Below are 20,912 nucleotides of genomic sequence, written 5' to 3' on the forward strand. Positions count from 1 at the left end.
CAAGCAAAGGGAGGTTACTCCTGGTAAGTGTAAACAAGGGGAGGCTATACTCCTGGTCAGTCTTGTGATAAGAAGCAAAAGACACATCAGAAGGAAGGAAGGATTAAGAGGAGATAACAAACTTGTTGAGACAACATGCGGAATCTGTACGGAGTACGTACTTGTATATCCTCCTGGCAAAAGACATAGAGAGACAAGAATTAGCGGACAGTCACAATCTCACTGACTTATTATACCTATAGGATCACTGGACAATTAAACCTGTATATCTGTGACATATCCAGAGGTGAGGTTCTCAGGAACTCCAGACAGTAAATACATTTGTTTAAAATCTTATTTTATGTAAACATAGTAGGAGTGATGTCATGAATGATCTGGTCCTGATATCGAACCTACCTCCGAATCTGTCACAGTTTCTTTATTCATCAAAACAACAGAAATAACTTTGAAATCCAACAGTACATCTCATATTAACTTTGAAATAACTACCATCATAACAAGGATAAACAAATCTTAAAGTTTGAAAACAAAATTCCAAGTGGCAAACAGTGTGTGCTTTTTATTATTATTCAATTCACAATAAAACAAAATTTTACTGAGCAGTTTTGTAAAGCTTGAATCATTGACAGCAATCACCATTACTATGTTAAATCAAATTACAGAAAAATATAACCATTTCAAGTCATTATCAATATGCTGAATTCTAAATGAAGGATTTTTTTTTTTTTTTTTTTTTTTACATTTTATATGAAATTGAAGTGTTTAAAAGGCAGTATCAACATATTTGTACAGAAATATAGAAGTTACTATCATAATGTATGTTATAACATCCAAGTATCAATTAGTTAATTCAGAAAATGTTCAAAACAAATTAGTTTTTGAATATAATGTAAGTACATATACAAACTTTACAAGCAGATTATCAGAAAGCACCAAGCTAGTATCAAACCATACATCTAAAGTGTCTTCCGACATTGTTCAAAACATAACGTTTAGAATGTATCAAACCATACATCTAAAGTGTCTTCCGGCATTGTTCAAAACATAACGTTTAGAACGTTTTAAAGGATATACCTAGACGTTTTATAAAAATCTAAGCGACCCTAGAAAAGGTTATAGACATAGGAAATCTCTTAAGGGGTGAAAAACAAAGGAAATCATTTCTGGCAATAATGATCAAATTTCAAAACCAAGTCAAACTTCATCAGGTAATAGAAAGTACTAGCATTGGTAGGAAATCCATCAAGTCAAATAATTTCTTAAATAACCTTGACATAACCTTGACACAAAACCTCTTTGCTGAAGACAGTGCTGAGATCTCTTGAAATACTCCAAGGAAAAAAAAATAGAATGGTCAAATTTTACTGGAGAAAAAGAACTTTGTTAATAATTTTAATACAAAAATAAGGAATTTTTGTTTGAGACCGTACAAAATTTAATCATATACAGAGATATATATTCAAACCAATCCAAAATCTGACAGTATAAAGATGTCAAAAGTTTTGTTTTGAATATTTAGAATTAAATTGCTGACAGGATTCAACTGTAAGGGGTGAAGACATTCCAATTTGTGTTACTTCCATAATCTATGGAAAAACAGACACTCTTACTAGATAATATTTTATTAGAACAAAATTAGTCAAATACTGCAAGGTAATGTTATGTCAAGAGGAGATAATTTTAATTATCAACTTTTATGACATTTATATAACAAAAAGTATAAACACTGCAGTGTACAATAGATCAGCGATCAGCTTTATATGAGGAAACTTAAGCAACCTATACAAGTGTACAGTTAATTAGGACGACACTCGGTTATCAGACCTCACATGTCTGTACACACATTACCGGATTGTTAGCTCCGTGTTCCTTCCGTAAACATGGTCACAGATTCACAATCATGCAATCATTTGCAGCCAGTTTTTATTGTTGTAACAACCCAAATCGCATCCCATATTTAGTTATTACCCGCAATTCCATGCAATTTTAATTTACAGGCATTAAATCTACCACAGTTAAATGTACCGAGAACTTTTCTGAAGAATCACCAGGATTATTATCTTCCAGCTCCCTCATGCTGATTATCATTTACATTTTGTTACAATTATTCTAATTGTTTACAAGTTTCTACGGATTTTCATCCATGTCCTAATTCATAGACTCATTAAATTCTTTTGTTGGGCCAGCTCCATCAATTCCTTCAATAGCACAGTCCCATCACATTTATCAATGGACTCCATCAAATCCTTCAATGAAGCATTTCCATAACATTTTCAATGGGGCTAGCCCATCAAATCCTTCAATGAAGCATTTCCATCAATACCATCAATGGAGCTAGCCCATCAAATCCTTCAATGAAGCATTTCCATCAATACCTTCAATGGGGCTAGCCCATCAAATCCTTCAATGAAGCATATTTCCATCAATACCTTCAATGGGGCTAGCCCATCAAATCCTTCAATGAAGCATATTTCCATCAATACCTTCAATGGAGCTAGCCCATCAAATCCTTCAATGAAGCATTTCCATAACATTTTCAATGGGGCTAGCTCATCAAATCCTTCAATGAAGCATTTCCATAACATTTTCAATGGGGCTAGCTCATCAAATCCTTCAATGAAGCATTTCCATCAATACCTTCAATGGAGCTAGTCAACAAAGCTTTCAACAGAACAATTTCACTTGTTCCTTCAGTGGTTGTCAGATTTTTAAAAGGTATATTTCCAGGGAAAATGTATAAAAAAAGGGACAATTTTCAAAATGTAAATGATAAACAGTATTTTGAAAATAGGAATCACCTGTAACCAATAATTACAACTTATCAGAGTTACTTACCCTTTGAGGAGCGAACTGCAAATGTACCGGAGGTCCATCAGAGACGGAGCTGTCGGATCCACCATCACTACAATATACATAAATCATGGGTATACAGAAATTAGTGGTCAACATAGATTATGTTCACTCAGTAGTTAACAATATACAGCTTCATCTCAACCTCAAATGATGATGCTAGATTGAAGTTATTAGAGTCAGGATTCAGGCTTATTTCAGCTGATGAAAAACAAAAACCATTTTACAATTTACAGTAAAAACTTACCTGGATTCAAAAGAGCTAAAGTTGTCACATCGTAATCAATATTGAAAATTTACCTGGACTCGAGAGAGCTGAAGTCATCACTTCACCATTTACAGTGAAAATTTACCTGGACTCGAGAGAGCTGAAGTCGTCACTTCACCATTTACAGTGAAAACTTACCTGGACTCGAGAGAGCTGAAGTCATCGCTTCACCATCTACAGTGAAAACTTACCTGGACTCGAGAGAGCTGAAGTCGTCACTTCACCATTTACAGTGAAAACTTACCTGGACTCGAGAGAACTGAAGTCGTCACTTCACCATCTACAGTGAAAATTTACCTGGACTCGAGAGAGCTGAAGTCGTCACTTCACCATCTACAGTGAAAACTTACCTGGACTCGAGAGAGCTGAAGTCGTCACTTCACCATCTACAGTGAAAACTTACCTGGACTCGAGAGAGCTGAAGTCGTCACTTCACCATCTACAGTGAAAACTTACCTGGACTCGAGAGAGCTGAAGTCGTCACTTCACCATTTACAGTGAAAACTTACCTGGACTCGAGAGAGCTGAAGTCATCGCTGAGGTCAATGTCATCAGCAGAGCTGGGAGTGATTCCTGCTCTCTGGAGTTTGGCAAGGATGTCTCTCTTCATCTTATCCTCCAGTTCCAGAAGTACATTAGCACACTGTAATTACAACATCACAGCGATGGTAAAATATGATCACAAACCAGGTAAACAACAGGTAAACAATAGGTAAACTATACAGGTATACTAGATTTAGACAATAACAGACAGGTAAGCTATATCATGTTCTGGTGCTTCCATGTGATTCAAATTTATACATTTATAAGTAAATCCTAAAAAATCCTAATAGATAAATTCCTGATAATCAAACTATCTGAAAGGGACATAACTACCATGACTCATCTATTGGTGATGTAATTTCTGTGTTTTGAACAACTAGTGATATCTCTTAACACCAGTCTAGTCATAGTCTAAGTGATTACCTACCTCTCGCTTCTGATGAAAATAGATATATTTCCTGATATAGAACAGATTAGTATATAATGACTGAAAACATCATCATATTATAAGCTACATGTCAAACCATTTCAAACACTGCTGATAATCAGACATTTAACTTTGCCGTGCAGTTTCCCTTCCCATAAAAAATGAGATCTGGCAAAAATGAAAATGTCTATTATATATATAAGCATTTGAAAAAAATGTATGAATTGTAACATGTGGTTTTATATTACAGACATGTAAAAATAAGAAATGTAATATGGACATGATTGAGAGTTCAAACTGGACCAAGAGATTATCAGTAACACATGCATTTCCTAATAGTGCTGAAAAAAATAATAAAAATGAATTTTTGAGATTTCTGGAAAATGAAGCACTATTGTCTACTAATTAATGCAAATTAATTAATCTCTTTAAAAAATGTAATGAAAAAATAAATCGTGACTATCTGCATAATTTTATGCAATCTTCAATATTATATTTCCTGTAAAAAAAAACCTTATTTTAAAATCATAAAAGGGGAAAAAAAATTAGCATACCTGTGTGAAAAAAAAGGTAAAATAAAGAAATAACTATTATCAAGTGGTACTGTAAGCATGGTAAACACAGGAGCTGTGCAAACAACTGAGAGGAGTAGTACAAAGCATGTGAGGGTCAATGTGTGATCTAGTACCTGTAATTAAACAACTCTCAACCTCAGTCAAATACTTAATATCCTCAGTAAAACTATCATAGCCCATGGGCCCTACTAAATTTATCACAGTAATACTCTCCTTCACAATTTGCTATTGACATCTTTTATTACCATGTTGTTTTGACAATTGGTCTATCACGTTGACTAAAAATAGGGATCTGGTGCAGAAAGCATTAATTGAGTGTATCAGGTCTCCAGGTTGACAAACCATCGATCCCTATCAAGCCTTTGTGACAAAGTTTCAAGCGTCAAGTACAAGTTGTTAGTTTTAAAGCAAAGCGTGATGATGTGTGATATGTAGAGTGATGATGTGTGATATGTAGAGTGATGATGTGTGATATGTAGAGTGATGATGCGTGATATGTAGAGTGATGATGTGTGATATGTAGAGTGATGATGTGTGATATGTAGAGTGATGATGTGTGATATGTAGAGTGATGATGTGTGATATGTAGAGTGATGATGTGTGATATGTAGAGTGATGATGTGTGATATGTAGAGTGATGATGTGTGATATGTAGAGTGATGACGTGTGATATGTAGAGTGATGATGTGTGATATGTAGAGTGATGATGTACGTGTGATATTTAGAGTGATGATGTGTGATATGTAGAGTGATGAATGTTACACAATGTATAATTAACGATTCCTGATCAGACATGGAACATATATCTAAGATAGGAAGAATGGCCATCTTTAATTGAGGATATATATCTTTAAGTTAGAAAAATTTGTAAAGTCTTCATAATTCTCAAGTCTATATCTTGTTTTCAAGATAACACCTTAAATGGATGATCATGCAGACAAAAGCGTGAAGATGTCCATGACGGATGTACCAAATACAGGTAAACAAAGTATACTAGTATATGAGGTGATGGTGAGGCTATATATGGGGGAGGGGAGGCGCCATGGATATGTGTGTCATCTGTATGTGAAACAAATAATTACCGTAGTTATTTCAGCATAAAGTGGGATTACCGAGCATCATGATTGGCAAGCAAAGCAACAAAAATCAGTACATTATTTACAATGTATAAGGCAGGTAGAAAACTGTTAAAATGACCACCTGTAGTCATCCTTATACCTATCTATACATCCTGTCAATATGATTAAACTCTATCAATGAATGATATGAAGCATCACTTCTAGAATCAAGTGCGAGCAGATTGGGCTTTGTGTATGCAGACCTCCACAAACAAAACGTCCTTGGATGGTGTTAGTACTGACAATCTTAACTACAGGCGATGGTTATACATGAGAAACATTAAACTGATGGTGTCTATGAAGTTAATATTTCACAATAGTAGTAGATGATCATTCAATTAAATTGTTTGTCAAAGATCAAACACTATAACTACTACTAGCTAACTTTCTGAAATGGCATTCAAATTAATCTCATGCTCAAATTCAAATGCAATTAAAACACTATTAAATCTAAAGCTTATTTTTTGTAGACGTCGGTGGTGCTGCGGAGAGCTATATACCTTTGTGTTGTCCGGATCACAGTAGTCCAGTAGAGTGTCACAGAAGTGGTACCCCATCGCCTCAAAGTCCACCAAGGTAAAGTGGTAGCCCTTCTTCTTCCCAATGGTGGAGCCACAAAATGTTGCCTTCAATGAAGATTAAAGTATCCTGAGCATAGTGCAAACTTGTCTACCACAAACATACCCTTGTGGCTAACATGTACATCTATATAAATTAAATGAAGTTATATTATTTGAGGGATATTCAGTTCATCCTGTTACAATTTCAGTACAGGTCTGTGTACATGGGAGTTTATTAGCATTTCAATACAGGTCTGTGTACATGGGAGTTTATCACCATTTCCATACAGGTCTGTGTACATGGGAGTTTATTACAATTTCCATACAGGTCTGTGTACATGGGAGTTTATTACAATTTCCATACAGGTCTGTGTACATGGGAGTTTATTAGCATTTCAATACAGGTCTGTGTACATGGGAGTTTATTACAATTTCCATACAGGGTTGTGTACATCAGAGTTTATTACAATTTCCATACAGGTCTGTGTACATCAGAGTTTATTACAATTTCCATACAGGTCTGTGTCCATCAGAGTTTATTACAATTTCCATACAGGTCTGTGTACATGGGAGTTTATTACAATTTCCATACAGGTCTGTGTACATGGGAGTTTATTACAATTTCAGTACAGGTCTGTGTACATCAGAGTTTATTACAATCTCAGTACATGTATATATACATCAAAGTTTATTACAATCATACATGTTTTGGTTCTCTATCTGTATAACCTACCTCCATTGTGTAGCTGTTCATGATGCCCATGTGCCACATGACAATTCGACCTGTCCCTTCCTTACTCTTCTGAACCTTGAACTTACATGACTCAAACTTGAACTACAACAAATCAAATGCTTTTTTACAACACAGTGATGGGTGGTATAATTTGTTAGTCACATTTCCACATTCAATAATTATTCCATACATTTTAAGACTGAAAGAAAAATGTGTAAATACATAAGTCCTTGAATTGAGGATGTAGACAGAGACAAACACGACTCAGCATGGTGACATGAATATCAATGCTGTTACAGGTAATATGTACAAACAGTGAATATCTAAAGGCTACAGCCAGTACTACAGATGTGTGGTACCTTATCTGGAGCGTTCTTGTTGAGCATGACAGGGAAGATCCGTTCTCGGAGACGTTTCTCCGGGTTGTGGCGGTTTTCACAGCCGTAGATGAACACATTTTGTTTTCTGCTATGTCCGTGAAGGTCACAATACACAATGATCTCTCTCTCCTGAAGGAGTCTGTGAGTAAAATACAATGTATGTTTACAAAAATCTGTCAACAACAAAAATCAATGTTTAAATAGGATATACAGTGGATCCCCCTTATCATAATATTCTACTTTCCACAGAAAAATATTTAAATAACCAGGGTATTATAATAACCGAGCAAAAAATTATATGTCCCTTGGACTGGAAGTTGGGTCCATTACTATTACAAGACTAAGTGTAGAAAGAGATGAAAAACACAGAAATAAAATTATACAAAAATTATGTAACAACTGCTATAAAAAATATTGAATTCAATTATAATTAATTGATATAGATGTGGATACATTTACATAATCTTGTCCAAAACAGTAGCATCATATTGCTTCATCTCAATATATACAGTAACTTCTCTGTTGATGAATGACAAGAAAAATAGATAAAGGTTATCTCCCTTTACCTTTGACAGACAATTATCTCCCTTTGATATTAAACTTTTTACCAAGACACCTACTTCCTGATCATGTTTTTCGTGTGCCACACGGAGGGGTACGAGTCTTTGAGCACAGTTTTGTAGTTCCTGTTGAGGTCTCGGCCAGCCAGGGAGCACCGATAGTTACCCACTATCACACCATCTGGGTTCAACATTGGCACAATCTTGAAGATGAATGTATCTCGCAGGAGCTAGAACAACACAAGTTCATCATTAAACATCCCAAATCACAACGTCAACAAAAAGTCTTCAAAAGTTCATTCTTGATTCATTCTAATGAATAAGTGAGTAATAAACTGTGTTTCAACAACTGGTAGCAGCAAATGGGATTTAAACTAATTAAATTCTGCTTATGATAAAAAAAATGTACATGACTGGTATAGGTGATGAGTTTCTATGTACAAGACTCAGGTAAAGGTGATGGCTTCATGTACAAGACTTAATTGTGCAGCTGAGGATTTATGTACAATACTGGTGTAGCTGAGGGGTATATGTACACTTTGATTGGTACAGCTGAGGTTTACAGAGTACATGTACACTTAGACTGGTACAGCTGAGGTTTACAGAGTATTTAGATGTCCTACCTTAGCATCAGCTGAGTTACCCGTCAGGTAGTCGAGGAAACCTTTCATCATCCAGCTAGCGTTACACTCGCCAGGATGTACTCGTGATGTGATCACCACAGCTTTTTTATGCTGAAATAAATAAAACCCATTGGTTTCTTTACACTTTCTCATCCATTTACAAAAGCGAAATCCTATCAGTATTAAAAATCTCTTGGCAACTTGCACTGTTACCAACTTATTCTCGTCAAGTATCTATTATCAAAACTTAAAGCATGTGTATGACACACAAAATTTAACTTTTAGTGGTCTACACTAACAGTTTCTTGCAATGACTAAGAGATGAAGGCCTCAAGCTAGCAGAAGACAATAATATTTGAGGGGGCATGAATTGAAACAGTCCTTTTCTTGTTAGATTGGTACCATAGGTCTATACTAGAATTGTTCATAAAGAGTTGGTTGCAGTTATCATCTGTGTTATTTCATACTAAAAAGGATTTTTTTTCAGAAATGATTGTGCGCCATTTCAGGATGGAACTTAAATGTATAATCTTGGTTAATGAAGATATACATGCCTTCATAAGATTGGTACTTGGTGGAAACTGAAAATCTCCAGAAGATGGATTGAGCACTGTATAGCCACTCACATAACACAATGAATACATTTAGATATTTTCAGCAGAAACCTTTAAAATCTTCATTTTCAGATTTCTTGTGGAAATTTCAGTATAGCCACATATGAAATACCATTATAGACCTGTCTACTAACCTTGATGTCTTCAGGGTTTTGTGAAGGTGAGGTAATAGACCTGTATACAAACCTTGATGTCTTCAGGGTTTTGTGAAGGTGAGGTAATAGACCTGTATACAAACCTTGATGTCTTCAGGGTTTTGTGAAGGTGAGGTAATGGTGAGCACGTAGACTAGGTTTCCGGCGAGTGTCCGACATAGCACTCTCTGTTTACAGATTTTGGACTTCACCGGGTCGTTTGATATATCTAGTAGATAATCCTAATAAAAACAAGAAAAATTCAATTAATTCAAAAGACTAGTTTCTGTCCAATCAAGATATATATATAACCTTCTTATGGCACTGTGACACTACCTCAAGTGAAAGGCTAAATAGAATTAATTACGACACTACCCTCAAGTGAAAGGCTAAATAGAATTAATTACGACACTACCCTCAAGTGAAAGGCTAAATAGAATTAATTACTTGGGTTCTCAGGCCAATTTTTCTAAAAAATAGATGAAGGAGGGAGTTAATCTTTTACCGTTTTATTGGAGAAAAACATTTTAGAGTATATTCTTTTTTTATTTTTCAAACCACTCATTATCTATTTTCATAGAAATTGCTTCAAAATGTGGGAAACAAAGACTTATCATGGGTCTTTGTCTTTATTTCACATCAATGAACATGTGCTCTAATTTTATGGTTCATTATAATGGATATTATATTACAGAAGAAACATTTGTGGGTGATGCTTTTTTCCACATTCTTCTCCCAAAGAATTATGAGGGAGATTTTATTTTATTCAACCAGGAAAAATATATGAGATGAGGGTTTTTTTTATTATTTAAAAGCAGATGAAGATAAGAGAGGGCCTGAGAACCAGTTTTTTGTTTGTTTGTTTTTTCCTAACAATGCTATACTGTAATGGTGCACTTTGGTATATTGTAGTACTATCTACTTACTTGTAGGTCTGTATATGTGTATGGGAAGCAGTGAGCAAAGTAAACTGTGTCGTTGTCGTGTGGGAACTCCACCGTCCATGTTAGAGAGTAAAATGGCTTCTCTCCCTTGGAAGTCTCATATCTACAATATAAATAAAAACATGACACAATTTTTTGTAAAATATCAGTAAGTGCTCTGATATGACCAACTTTCCTTGATCAACGAAAAATTAAAACAAACATGTTACTAATCTGTACCATCAACATACTTAGTATGACTGATTAGTGTAAACATATTCTTATGAAATTACATTGTATTGATAGAATCAACATGGCATAAATTACATTGTATTGACGGAATCAACATGGCATAAATTACGTTGTATTGATGGAATCGACATGGCATAAATTATGTTGTATTGGTGGAATCAACATGGCATAAATTACGTTGTATTGACGGAATCAACATGGCATAAATTACATTGTATTGACGGAATCGACATGGCATAAATTACGTTGTATTGATGGAATCGACATGGCATAAATTATGTTGTATTGGTGGAATCAACATGGCATAAATTATGTTGTATTGGTGGAATCAACATGGCATAAATTACGCTGTATTGGTGGAATCAACATGGCATAAATTACGTTGTATTGACGGAATCAACATGGATACCATGCAGAGTTATCATTTTCATTCAAACAATTGCAATTTAAATTTGTGATTGACTCCTTTTCCATTAACACAAAAATAAATCCTGCGTGAAGACGTAATTTTTCCTGAGCAGGAAGTTGTTGGCACTTACTTGATATTATTCCTGTAGTATTTGATGTCACTACCAGACCGTATCCAGCCCACTTTCTTTGTCTGAGCCTCTTTCTCACTGTACATCAATGGCTTCATACCATAGTTGTATAGGCTGTCTGACTTGATGAAATTGACGATGGTGAAGCGGTATTTAACATTGGCACGAGTGTTTGATACCCGGAAGTAGTACCACTGTATATGTTTGTTGGTATACAGATCGTAACGTAGCCACATTTCGTAGTCGTTGGTGCCCTGTCTGTAAGTAAAAGTACACAAACACACGTGGTATGAACTAATATTTAATATACTGAACAAGGAACACTGTCTAACTGGAGATCATGAAGGCAAATTTTCTCCTAAATAGGTCAGTCTCCTCAGTATTAATGTAATACAAGATGTAGTAATGATGGGTTTTTAATTCCTATGTCTCCTCAGTATTAATGTAATACAAGATGTAGTAATGATGGGTTTTTAATTCCTGTTTCCTCAGTATTAATGTAATACAAGATGTAGTAATGATGGGTTTTTAATTCCTGTCTCCTCAGTATTAATGTAATACAAGATGTAGTAATGATGGGTTTTTAATTCCTATGTCTCCTCAGTATTAATGTAATACAAGATGTAGTAATGATGGGTTTTTAATTCCTGTCTCCTCAGTATTAATGTAATACAAGATGTAGTAATGATGGGTTTTTAATTCCTATGTCTCCCCAGTATTAATGTAATACAAGATGTAGTAATGATGGGTTTTTAATTCCTGTCTCCTCAGTATTAATGTAATACAAGATGTAGTAATGATGGGTTTTTAATCCCTCAGTCTCCTCAGTATTAATGTAATACAAGATGTAGTAATGATGGGTTTTTAATCCCTCAGTCTCCTCAGTATTAATGTAATACAAGATGTAGTAATGATGGGTTTTTAATCCCTCAGTCTCCTCAGTATTAATGTAATACAAGATGTAGTAATGATGGGTTTTTAATTCCTATGTCTCCTCAGTATTAATGTAATACAAGATGTAGTAATGATGGGTTTTAATCCCTCAGTCTCCTCAGTATTAATGTAATACAAGATGTAGTAATGATGGGTTTTTAATTCCTATGTCTCCTCAGTATTAATGTAATACAAGATGTAGTAATGATGGGTTTTTAATTCCTATGTCTCCTCAGTATTAATGTAATACAAGATGTAGTAATGATGGGTTTTTAATTCCTCAGTCTCCCCAGTATTAATGTAATACAAGATGTAGTAATGATGGGTTTTTAATTCCTGTCTCCTCAGTATTAAATTAAAATGTAATACAAGATGTAGTAATGATGGGTTTTTAATTCCTGTCTCCTCAGTATTAATGTAATACAAGATGTAGTAATGATGGGTTTTTAATTCCTGTCTCCTCAGTATTAATGTAATACAAGATGTAGTAATGATGGGTTTTTAATTCCTATGTCTCCTCAGTATTAATGTAATACAAGATGTAGTAATGATGGGTTTTTAATTCCTGTCTCCTCAGTATTAATGTAATACAAGATGTAGTAATGATGGGTTTTTAATTCCTGTCTCCTCAGTATTAATGTAATACAAGATGTAGTAATGATGGGTTTTTAATTCCTATGTCTCCTCAGTATTAATGTAATACAAGATGTAGTAATGATGGGTTTTTAATTCCTATGTATTTGTATGACTCTTTTCAACATGTACAAATACTATCTCACTTTATAGTATTAGGTATGTTTTTCCTCTCTTTTTCAGCTTTATTCCATACGTGATATAACCTTTTCAAGCATTTGAACTCTTGTCATTACTTGGTTTATCTGCAAGCTTTATACCAGTTTCTGTGCCACTGACCACATTTAACTTCTTAACGTCTCATTTTAGAACACATTATAATTACGTGTGTGTATATGTAATATATGGTGCATCAATTTCTATAGGCAAATTTGTGCTTAGTTTGTACTGATTATAATCAATAATTTTCTAGTTCATTATCGATTCAATTTATCTACACTGTCTTTAAAATTTTACATTGTCATATCCTTTTTACACATAATTTCTTTCTTGGGGGCGCTCATTCGGTTACTTTATTGTAACCGCTTCGATTTGGACTGGTAAATTCGGGGAATTTCTTTCCCCCAATTCATTATATCATATTTTGTGTATTTATTTCTTATGTAGATGATATGCTTGGGATCACCCAAGCTCGGGGGTCGCGCCATCTGAAAAGTCTTAGCAGAACTGCCTGCTTTAGCTATCAACTGCTTACTCTGTGGCTTGAGGTCACTCAAGCTAGGTATCTCTCCTTTCTATCAGTCATAGCTAGCTAAGCTATGATCGCTCTAGCTTGGGGGTTGCATGCCCCTATAGTATAATTAGTATTTTAATTGTTTTAGGTGTATCTTTTTAGTAGTGAGTCAAATTTTATTATGTAATATTGTTAGTTGTGTTGATGTAATTTAGTTGTAAGAATGAGCAGCCCCTAAGAATGTCAAAACATTTAATAATTAATATGAGCCTGAACAAGTTATTGGTTCCATTTAATAATTTTTGACTTTCATACTGTTTTGGTGTGTTGTGTATAAATACAAGGTTTTGTTTCATTTCACAATTGTAATTAGGCTGTCTATACAGTGTTCATAAACTCTGAATTTAGAAAACACTTATTCCATAACTTCTTTTTTCACTCATAAAGTACAACAATCAAAAAATCATGTGAGTAAAGATTTTGTCTGAACATTAGTACGTACACCTGACAGGCCTTGGCTAGGTTTCCACTCTCAAACCGGGACTCAAACAGTAATGTGGTATTTTCCTCCGTGTTGATCTGGGGGGCACATCGTGATGGGCCTGACCTACAACCTCTCACCCTTGACCTCACAAACTGAAATCATATAAAATCAACCGCCTAAAATCATGATTGATTGACAACATGTATTGAAATTCCCACAAAGCAAAACCATACTCACAAATTGTTAGTCTCTCAAACAAAAAACAAACAGCTACATGTAGTTTATATATATGACAAAACTAAATATTAATGAAAAAGCATCTAGAAAAAAAATTCAAAAACAACCCACACTATATTGTGGTGGATTTTTTCTGCCTCCCCTGTCATAGTACAAAATTAATTATACAGAAAGGGGCTATCTTTGCCAATCATTTCTAGTTACATCACTGTATAAAATCCAGCAGTTACATCACTGTATAAAATCCAGCAGTTACATCACTGTAGAAAATCCAGCAGAGTTAATTTTCTTGTGGCCTAAGTTATCTTTGTTCAGGCTAAATCATAATTTCACTTAGTTTTTGACAATGGAAACTATTCTTACATCTCTAACATGACAATTTAAACCCTGCTGGGTAGGATGAGATAGATAGGTCTCCGAGATGTATATCTGTTCTAAGGATTGATGCTGATAGAGTACTCATTGAATATATTTTTAACAGTCCTATAATAAGTAGTATAAGTGTGGTAGTATTAGAACTACTACCCAATATAAGATACCCAATACTACTGTGACCACTGTATCACACATGTGGAAAAGAGAAAACAAAATAAACAAAATATCTGGTACATAAGTATATGTGAATTTTACACATTTGTTCATGTTTTTCTGTTAATTAGTATGATACATTATTATATAACAACAATTTGAGATTTTCTACTAAATATTAACTCTTTATGCTGAGGCAATATTGCACCATTAGATCTGGAAAACCTTTTGTCTCTGTCTTTGGTCAGTATCATTTTATACCTTAATCAATTTGATTCAACAATAAATATCAGTAAACATTTTTTCTGACAATCTCTATATTATTAGTTTTGACCTAGTTTTTTCAGAATTCTTGAATTTTAAATTTTATAATTGACTGAAATTCTATACAAAGTACTTAAATAGAACATCCAACACATTTCTAAGTTCAAAACCAACATTTCTTAAAAAGGAAAAAGAAAACTTCTAAAAGAAAAGTCATTAATAAGCATTTTATCACATACTGTCAACAAACAAGAGAGATGTGTTACTGTGCCTGATAAACACCCTCCATTTTGCTGTGTATAACTTTAAATTGGTATTCTTAGATGAAGCTGAACCTCTACAAAACCCTTCCTTCTAGAACTTACCATAATCTTCTTCTTCTTATTCTGAATATCATTACAAAAGGAAATGTATTCATATCAAGATGCACAACTCTCTAAAAAGCTTGTAAATATCAAAGACAATCTTGTACAGTAATTAAATTGTTAGTAATCAAAATATCCAATAAAATTCATGATGGGATTCTTTACTTATCAGCTTGTAAGCAGTATGTCTCTACCATCCCACTGATCATCGTTTAAGTACATTAAGATGTATGCATCTCTCTATAATAAACACTGTATACTGTTGTCAAGTTATATCTTGATCTATTGGTAAAAGAGCTCAAATTTTACAAAACTGCTTATTCTTCAAATTAAACTAAATAGGCCATTTCAATAAAAAACAATTACTCTTCCAGATAATTCAGAAGACAGAATGTGATTTCTGATAAGTTTAACTACTGAGATATTTACCCTGAAAATAGACAAACAAAAACTAAATGACCTGAATGAAAAATGTTTGTATCTCAAAACTCGGGTGCCTGGACCATAAATTCTTGACATAATTCTGCAATTGATCTGTATGTTGAGAGGTCAACTATGTGATCTAACTATATAACAAATATGGCTAAAACTGAACATGTCCCTATCGGTCAACAGCATGTAGCACCATCATAAATCACTGGCAACTAATCAGGGCTGCAGCAAGGCTGTCTCCATGTGTAACCCTGTACTCAGGGTTTTGTGGGGCCTTTCAATGCACTACAGCCGACCAACTGGGTACTTACGAAGCTTGACCTGGGCTGGTACATGTATACTAGATTTGCACCGCGTTCCTCGCCCCGCACCATAGGCATACGCTCCTGTCCGTGCTGTTTATAAAATGGCTCCGGAGAAGGAGGGATATACCGAATGTGTCTCACCTTCTCTTCCAGGACCTGGATTTCCGATGGCCTGACAAAATTGGAAACCGCATTCTAAACATCAGCAGATATAACCATATCACTGAGATTATTGAAAGGGTACTGACAGGCATTAATATTTGTGTTTTGGTGAATTATTTGTGCTGAATTGATCTATGCTGTTTACTTCAGAGGTCATTTCTTTGTGACCAATTTATGATTAACCATCATGACTTAAAAGTTAATATCAATAGTACCAACTGATACATTTACAAACCTACATTTAAAATGTTTATATTCTTGTCAAATTTAAAATGAACTTAAAATAAATCCTTTGTTACCATCTTGCAGATTGCTGTGGACCGAACTCCTTTGCCAAGGCGTACAAATTCCTGGGCTCGCGTAACTTTGGTACCTGTCAATGGAGAGTTAGAGATTGAAGACAAGCAACCTTGAACCAAACCTTCACCCTATTTATACATGAAATCGAAAGTTGACTCATCCATTACAATGAAAAGATGAGTTCATTTCAGGTAGTATAGGTTCACCCTCATCATCAGATATTGAGCTAAAGTGACACTGATCCAGCCAGGAATGTATCATTGCCATAACCCTCACTATTATCAGACAGGTAGTCGCTTCCCTTCTAAATCAACTTAAACATGTTTTATATATTTAGAGGTACAGCTGACATCTATCAAATGATAATAATATGATGGTGTACAATGATTCAGGTAGAAAATATAAAATATTCTACTGGGAAATGAACAATACATTAGGACTATGACATTAAAATCATAGTATTCAAAATATAGCATTACCAAACAAGACGTTCATTAAACAACTGCAGGAAAATGTTACACATTACAAGTGGCTTACTGGGCCTGTATTATTTACCTAGATTCAAACTTAGACTTGGCAATGAATCAGATACTTCCCTATTTAAACGTCCCTTATATCACATAGTACTGTAGGTCAATATCAGGACTCGAGGCCTAATTATAGTGACACTCAACTGGAGTTTATAAAAATCTGAACCGTTACACTGAAATTTTCTCAAGGTCCTTCATTTGAACAAACTAGAGAGGCTATACAAGTTATGATTTTAGGTCTTCTGAACTTAATCTAAAATAGATCATTTCAGGACCCAGCCTTGTAAACAGTATACTCACCATTCCCCGGCCATCCTGGTAACTGTATACAAGTTGTGTGGTCCGTAATAGTTCTTCCTGTAACTTGTTGTCTACAACAAACAAATAAACATCCACATCAACACTAATGACCTACTACAATTATCATCTTTCAAAATTTTTATCAAATTTTAAACTACGAACCCTTTACAACGACCAGAAATTCCATGGACCATACAGCTGGATTCACTGAATATTATTGCAAAACTTTTTTTCAGAGAATACTATATCATATTAGTTAAGAACAAAAGTAACGATATGGTGTACGGTTACATCACACTGTGTCAGTATTACCTGAAAACTCATCTGTACAGTAACTGGCTGCATCAACCATCACGTTGTTTATAAAACACACAGCTACCAACCTGGCAAACCAGTTATAGAACTGGGTTAGCTAACTCACGCTGTATACCACAGATATTTGTAGCTTCATTAAAAAACATTCCCTGAAATCCCGAATATGGGTTGAAGTTGAATTCCTCCTGAATCCTTGGTTATTTACTGACAGTGTTGTATGAGAACAAGGTAATTGTCCTGTACTGTATATTTACATGTTGTCTAGTCAACCATCACTGTATCATGTTTTTTTTCTCTCTCGGATCAAAGTGCGTTCATTGATGATTGTACACATATAGTTTTCAATCAATATTTACAACAATCAGCGAGACGTCCTTAATTGTGTGACTAATCACAGGACAAATCGAACAAAGCTGGGCAATCAAAATACATTTCACCTTTTATTGGAGACTAAAAACTATAGTCTACTCCCTGTATTGGACATTCAAGCTTTCCACAGACTTGACATTCTAGTAGTCATGAAGTGCTGAAACATTGTTCGTTATTCATTTTTAGATAAGGGTCAGTCATTTCTATTAAGTACTATTAAATCTGGGGCAATCGTTTCTCTTTAGTTTTAATTGAACTCATTTTGTAGGGCCCAAAACATTTCCACCAGAGGTAAAACAGAATCAAACAGGATTATAAGAAACAGTGGTGATCTCTCTAGGATGGACAAGTATCCCCAGACAATTAAATGTCCAGCTTCCCACTCAAACACACTTTAATATTACAAGGAATCACCTTAATGATATCATTTTTCATATTTTTCATATTTCTTTTCTCCATTGCGTTGTATTTGTAGAAATCTTCAACACCAAGCTGAATTAGGATTCACAGACAGGTTTGAGTACAATAATGTTATCCCCAATCCCTATATAAAATTACCGTCCAATATTTCAATCTATTGGAAATGAAAATCCATGTGGTGAACACCTTTAATTTCCTGTTGAGAATGCCTAGAAGCCAAGTATGGGTTTACAAATTAATCTTCTTCATTATCCTCATCTGGTTATCCAAGTATGGGTTTAACAAATTAATCTTCTCCATTATCCTCATCTGGTTATCCTCGTCGGTTATTGATGTTTGATAATCACACACTAACATTGATTGGTAAAAGCATAGATATTGGAAGATTTGAGAATGAGCTGGATCCCATCATGTTGGCATTAAACATTCAGTATCAGGTCAGGACCATGCAATAGTGACCCATGTTGGTTATTGTGTTAATCTCTACATAGCCAGTAAACCGGGGTATGCGTAGGGCGAGTTCCAACTAAATTTCCCCCACCATTTTCCATCTCCCTTGGTCCTCTCAGTCAGTACATTTGTGAATCATCATTATACAGAATTGGTTTTAACCATATCAGAAAATATTTTGGAGAGCTCAGAAGCAAAACTGCAAAGGGGAACACTTTCTAGTCCTGCTCAACAGTCACTTAGGGGGCAGACCTTCGACCATAGGTGCATTTAGTACAGTGTCATTGTAATCATTGCCATCTGAGGGTGTGCTTCCAACCAAATATGATAGATATTCATCTAAATTATCGAGGTTGCAGAGAATTTTGGTTTGTTTGGTTTGTTTTTGTTTAACGTCCTATTAACAGCCAGGGTCATTTAAGGATATGCCAGATTTTGGAGGTGGAGGAAAGCCGGAGTACCCGGAGAAAAACCACCGGCCTACGGTCAGTACCTGGTAACTGCCCCACATAGGTTTCGAACTCGCAACCAAGTGGGTGGAGGGCTAGTGATAAAGTGTCGGGACACCTTAACCACTCGGCCACCGCGGCCCCCGGTTGCAGAGAAGAAGTCACTTAAAATTTGGAGACTTTAATCCATTAATATCATGATCAGCTGTACCAGTATTATATTCCACAACCATTGATCCATTTTCCAACTATATTTGTAATTTACTGACACACATATAAAACTGTTTAATATTGAATCATTTCTAGCTTACTAAACATGGCACAATACTGAAATATACTGGCGGTCTTGTATCTAACCAGGTAACACCATATTAATTATCTACCCAAGGAAATTCTTCTCTTATAGAAAACAACACCAGCAATTTTAGGATTCAATGAAAGGTTTCGATCAGGAGACCAATACTTTGTATGATTTAAACAACACTTCAACTGACTGAGGTCGCATGTGATATACCTTTCCTTCTGACTTATGATACCAGCAAACTTTCACAGAACCTTCCTTTTTTTAACAAATAATTGAAAACAATTGATTACCAGGTACAGGTATATATAAACATTTTCAGATTTTGCAATGTGATTTTTTTACACATAACCTTTCATTAAAACATTCCGTGGTGATAATTCTTTTTTATAACTCAAAGAATCAAGTAGTTAAAAACACTCTACTTTGTACTCTGCCTTAATTAATGTCTGCAGGTAAAAAAGTCTAGCTTTACTACGTAAGTTAAAATTAGACCTTTTATGTAGGAAAACTCCTCTCGAAATCCTCCGTTATCTACAAAATAAGTCATAACTTTAAAATTTAGTATGGGTGTCAATCATTGTCTGGTCCACATGGTTACTATTCTTTAGGATTATATAATAATAATGAATTAAAGAATCCTTGTCAAAATTGACATCACCACAAACTCACAATTACTTCAACTGTTAGCATTTGAACTTTGAGGAATAATGAATCATGTTTATCGGCCAAATTTGAAAAGCAAACCTCCAGTTTGATATTTCATGTTTGCATGTAAAGGTAGAACATAAGGTAGATGTATATTGAGAACACCATACACTAAATACACAAGTTTAAGGTGAATATTGATTGGCAAAAATGTGTCAAAGAGTTGGCAGAGTATCCCATTTGTATCAATACCTACACCCAAATATAGAAATTCAAATATCAGTAAATAGTTTGATTCAATTATGACTTGTTTTGATATTCAGCAAATAATATTGTAACAATAGTAGATTTGACTGTGCCAGAGAAGCTCAGCCTTCGTGTGTTGGCAACACTGTAGGATCCATAAGGATATCCCACAGCCCAATACACTGTGTAATATATAACCCTGATATATCGTCCTGGAGTCATACCTGAGTCTTATAACCTTTACATCACACCTGTAATTATCACCTGGCAAACAGAAACAAAGATTTACAGATCTAGCTTTCAACACAACAGATGGCCATCAACCGTAAAATGTCTGTATCATTTGATCCATATGGGACTAGCATTGACTCTAATAGTATGGTTCTAGGTTGGTTTTGTAAGGGCAATACAACATTTCATACTTCAACTATACGTTCCAACATTTTTTTTGCTAAATCTATATGCCTAT

The 20,912-nt window shown here is 34.7% G+C and overlaps 1 protein-coding gene across 46 annotated transcripts in view; it reads right to left on the bottom strand.

Moving 5' to 3' along the window:
- The window catches only part of LOC117336185 (cytosolic carboxypeptidase 2-like), a 148,417-nt gene that overhangs the window by 62,686 nt on the left and 64,819 nt on the right, over positions 1-20,912 (bottom strand). For 42 of the 46 annotated variants that reach the window (XM_033896624.1, XM_033896604.1, XM_033896597.1 and 39 more), the window contains 15 exons: positions 17,246-17,316; positions 16,415-16,488; positions 15,960-16,125; positions 13,841-13,974; positions 11,100-11,357; positions 10,312-10,432; positions 9,490-9,627; positions 8,638-8,748; positions 8,075-8,244; positions 7,434-7,593; positions 7,075-7,176; positions 6,282-6,407; positions 3,628-3,761; positions 2,836-2,902; positions 162-173 (listed from right to left, as the gene is read on the bottom strand). In XM_033896624.1, the coding sequence (XP_033752515.1) occupies positions 162-173; positions 2,836-2,902; positions 3,628-3,761; positions 6,282-6,407; positions 7,075-7,176; positions 7,434-7,593; positions 8,075-8,244; positions 8,638-8,748; positions 9,490-9,627; positions 10,312-10,432; positions 11,100-11,357; positions 13,841-13,974; positions 15,960-16,125; positions 16,415-16,488; positions 17,246-17,316 (1,844 nt within the window). The remainder of the gene's footprint in view (positions 1-161; positions 174-2,835; positions 2,903-3,627; positions 3,762-6,281; positions 6,408-7,074; positions 7,177-7,433; positions 7,594-8,074; positions 8,245-8,637; positions 8,749-9,489; positions 9,628-10,311; positions 10,433-11,099; positions 11,358-13,840; positions 13,975-15,959; positions 16,126-16,414; positions 16,489-17,245; positions 17,317-20,912) is intronic. The other 4 variants (XM_033896605.1, XM_033896602.1, XM_033896591.1 and 1 more) reach the window with 1 other exon arrangement.

The sequence above is a fragment of the Pecten maximus genome, chromosome 10 (genome assembly GCF_902652985.1).
Source record: "Pecten maximus chromosome 10, xPecMax1.1, whole genome shotgun sequence".
NCBI lineage: Eukaryota > Metazoa > Mollusca > Bivalvia > Pectinida > Pectinidae > Pecten > Pecten maximus.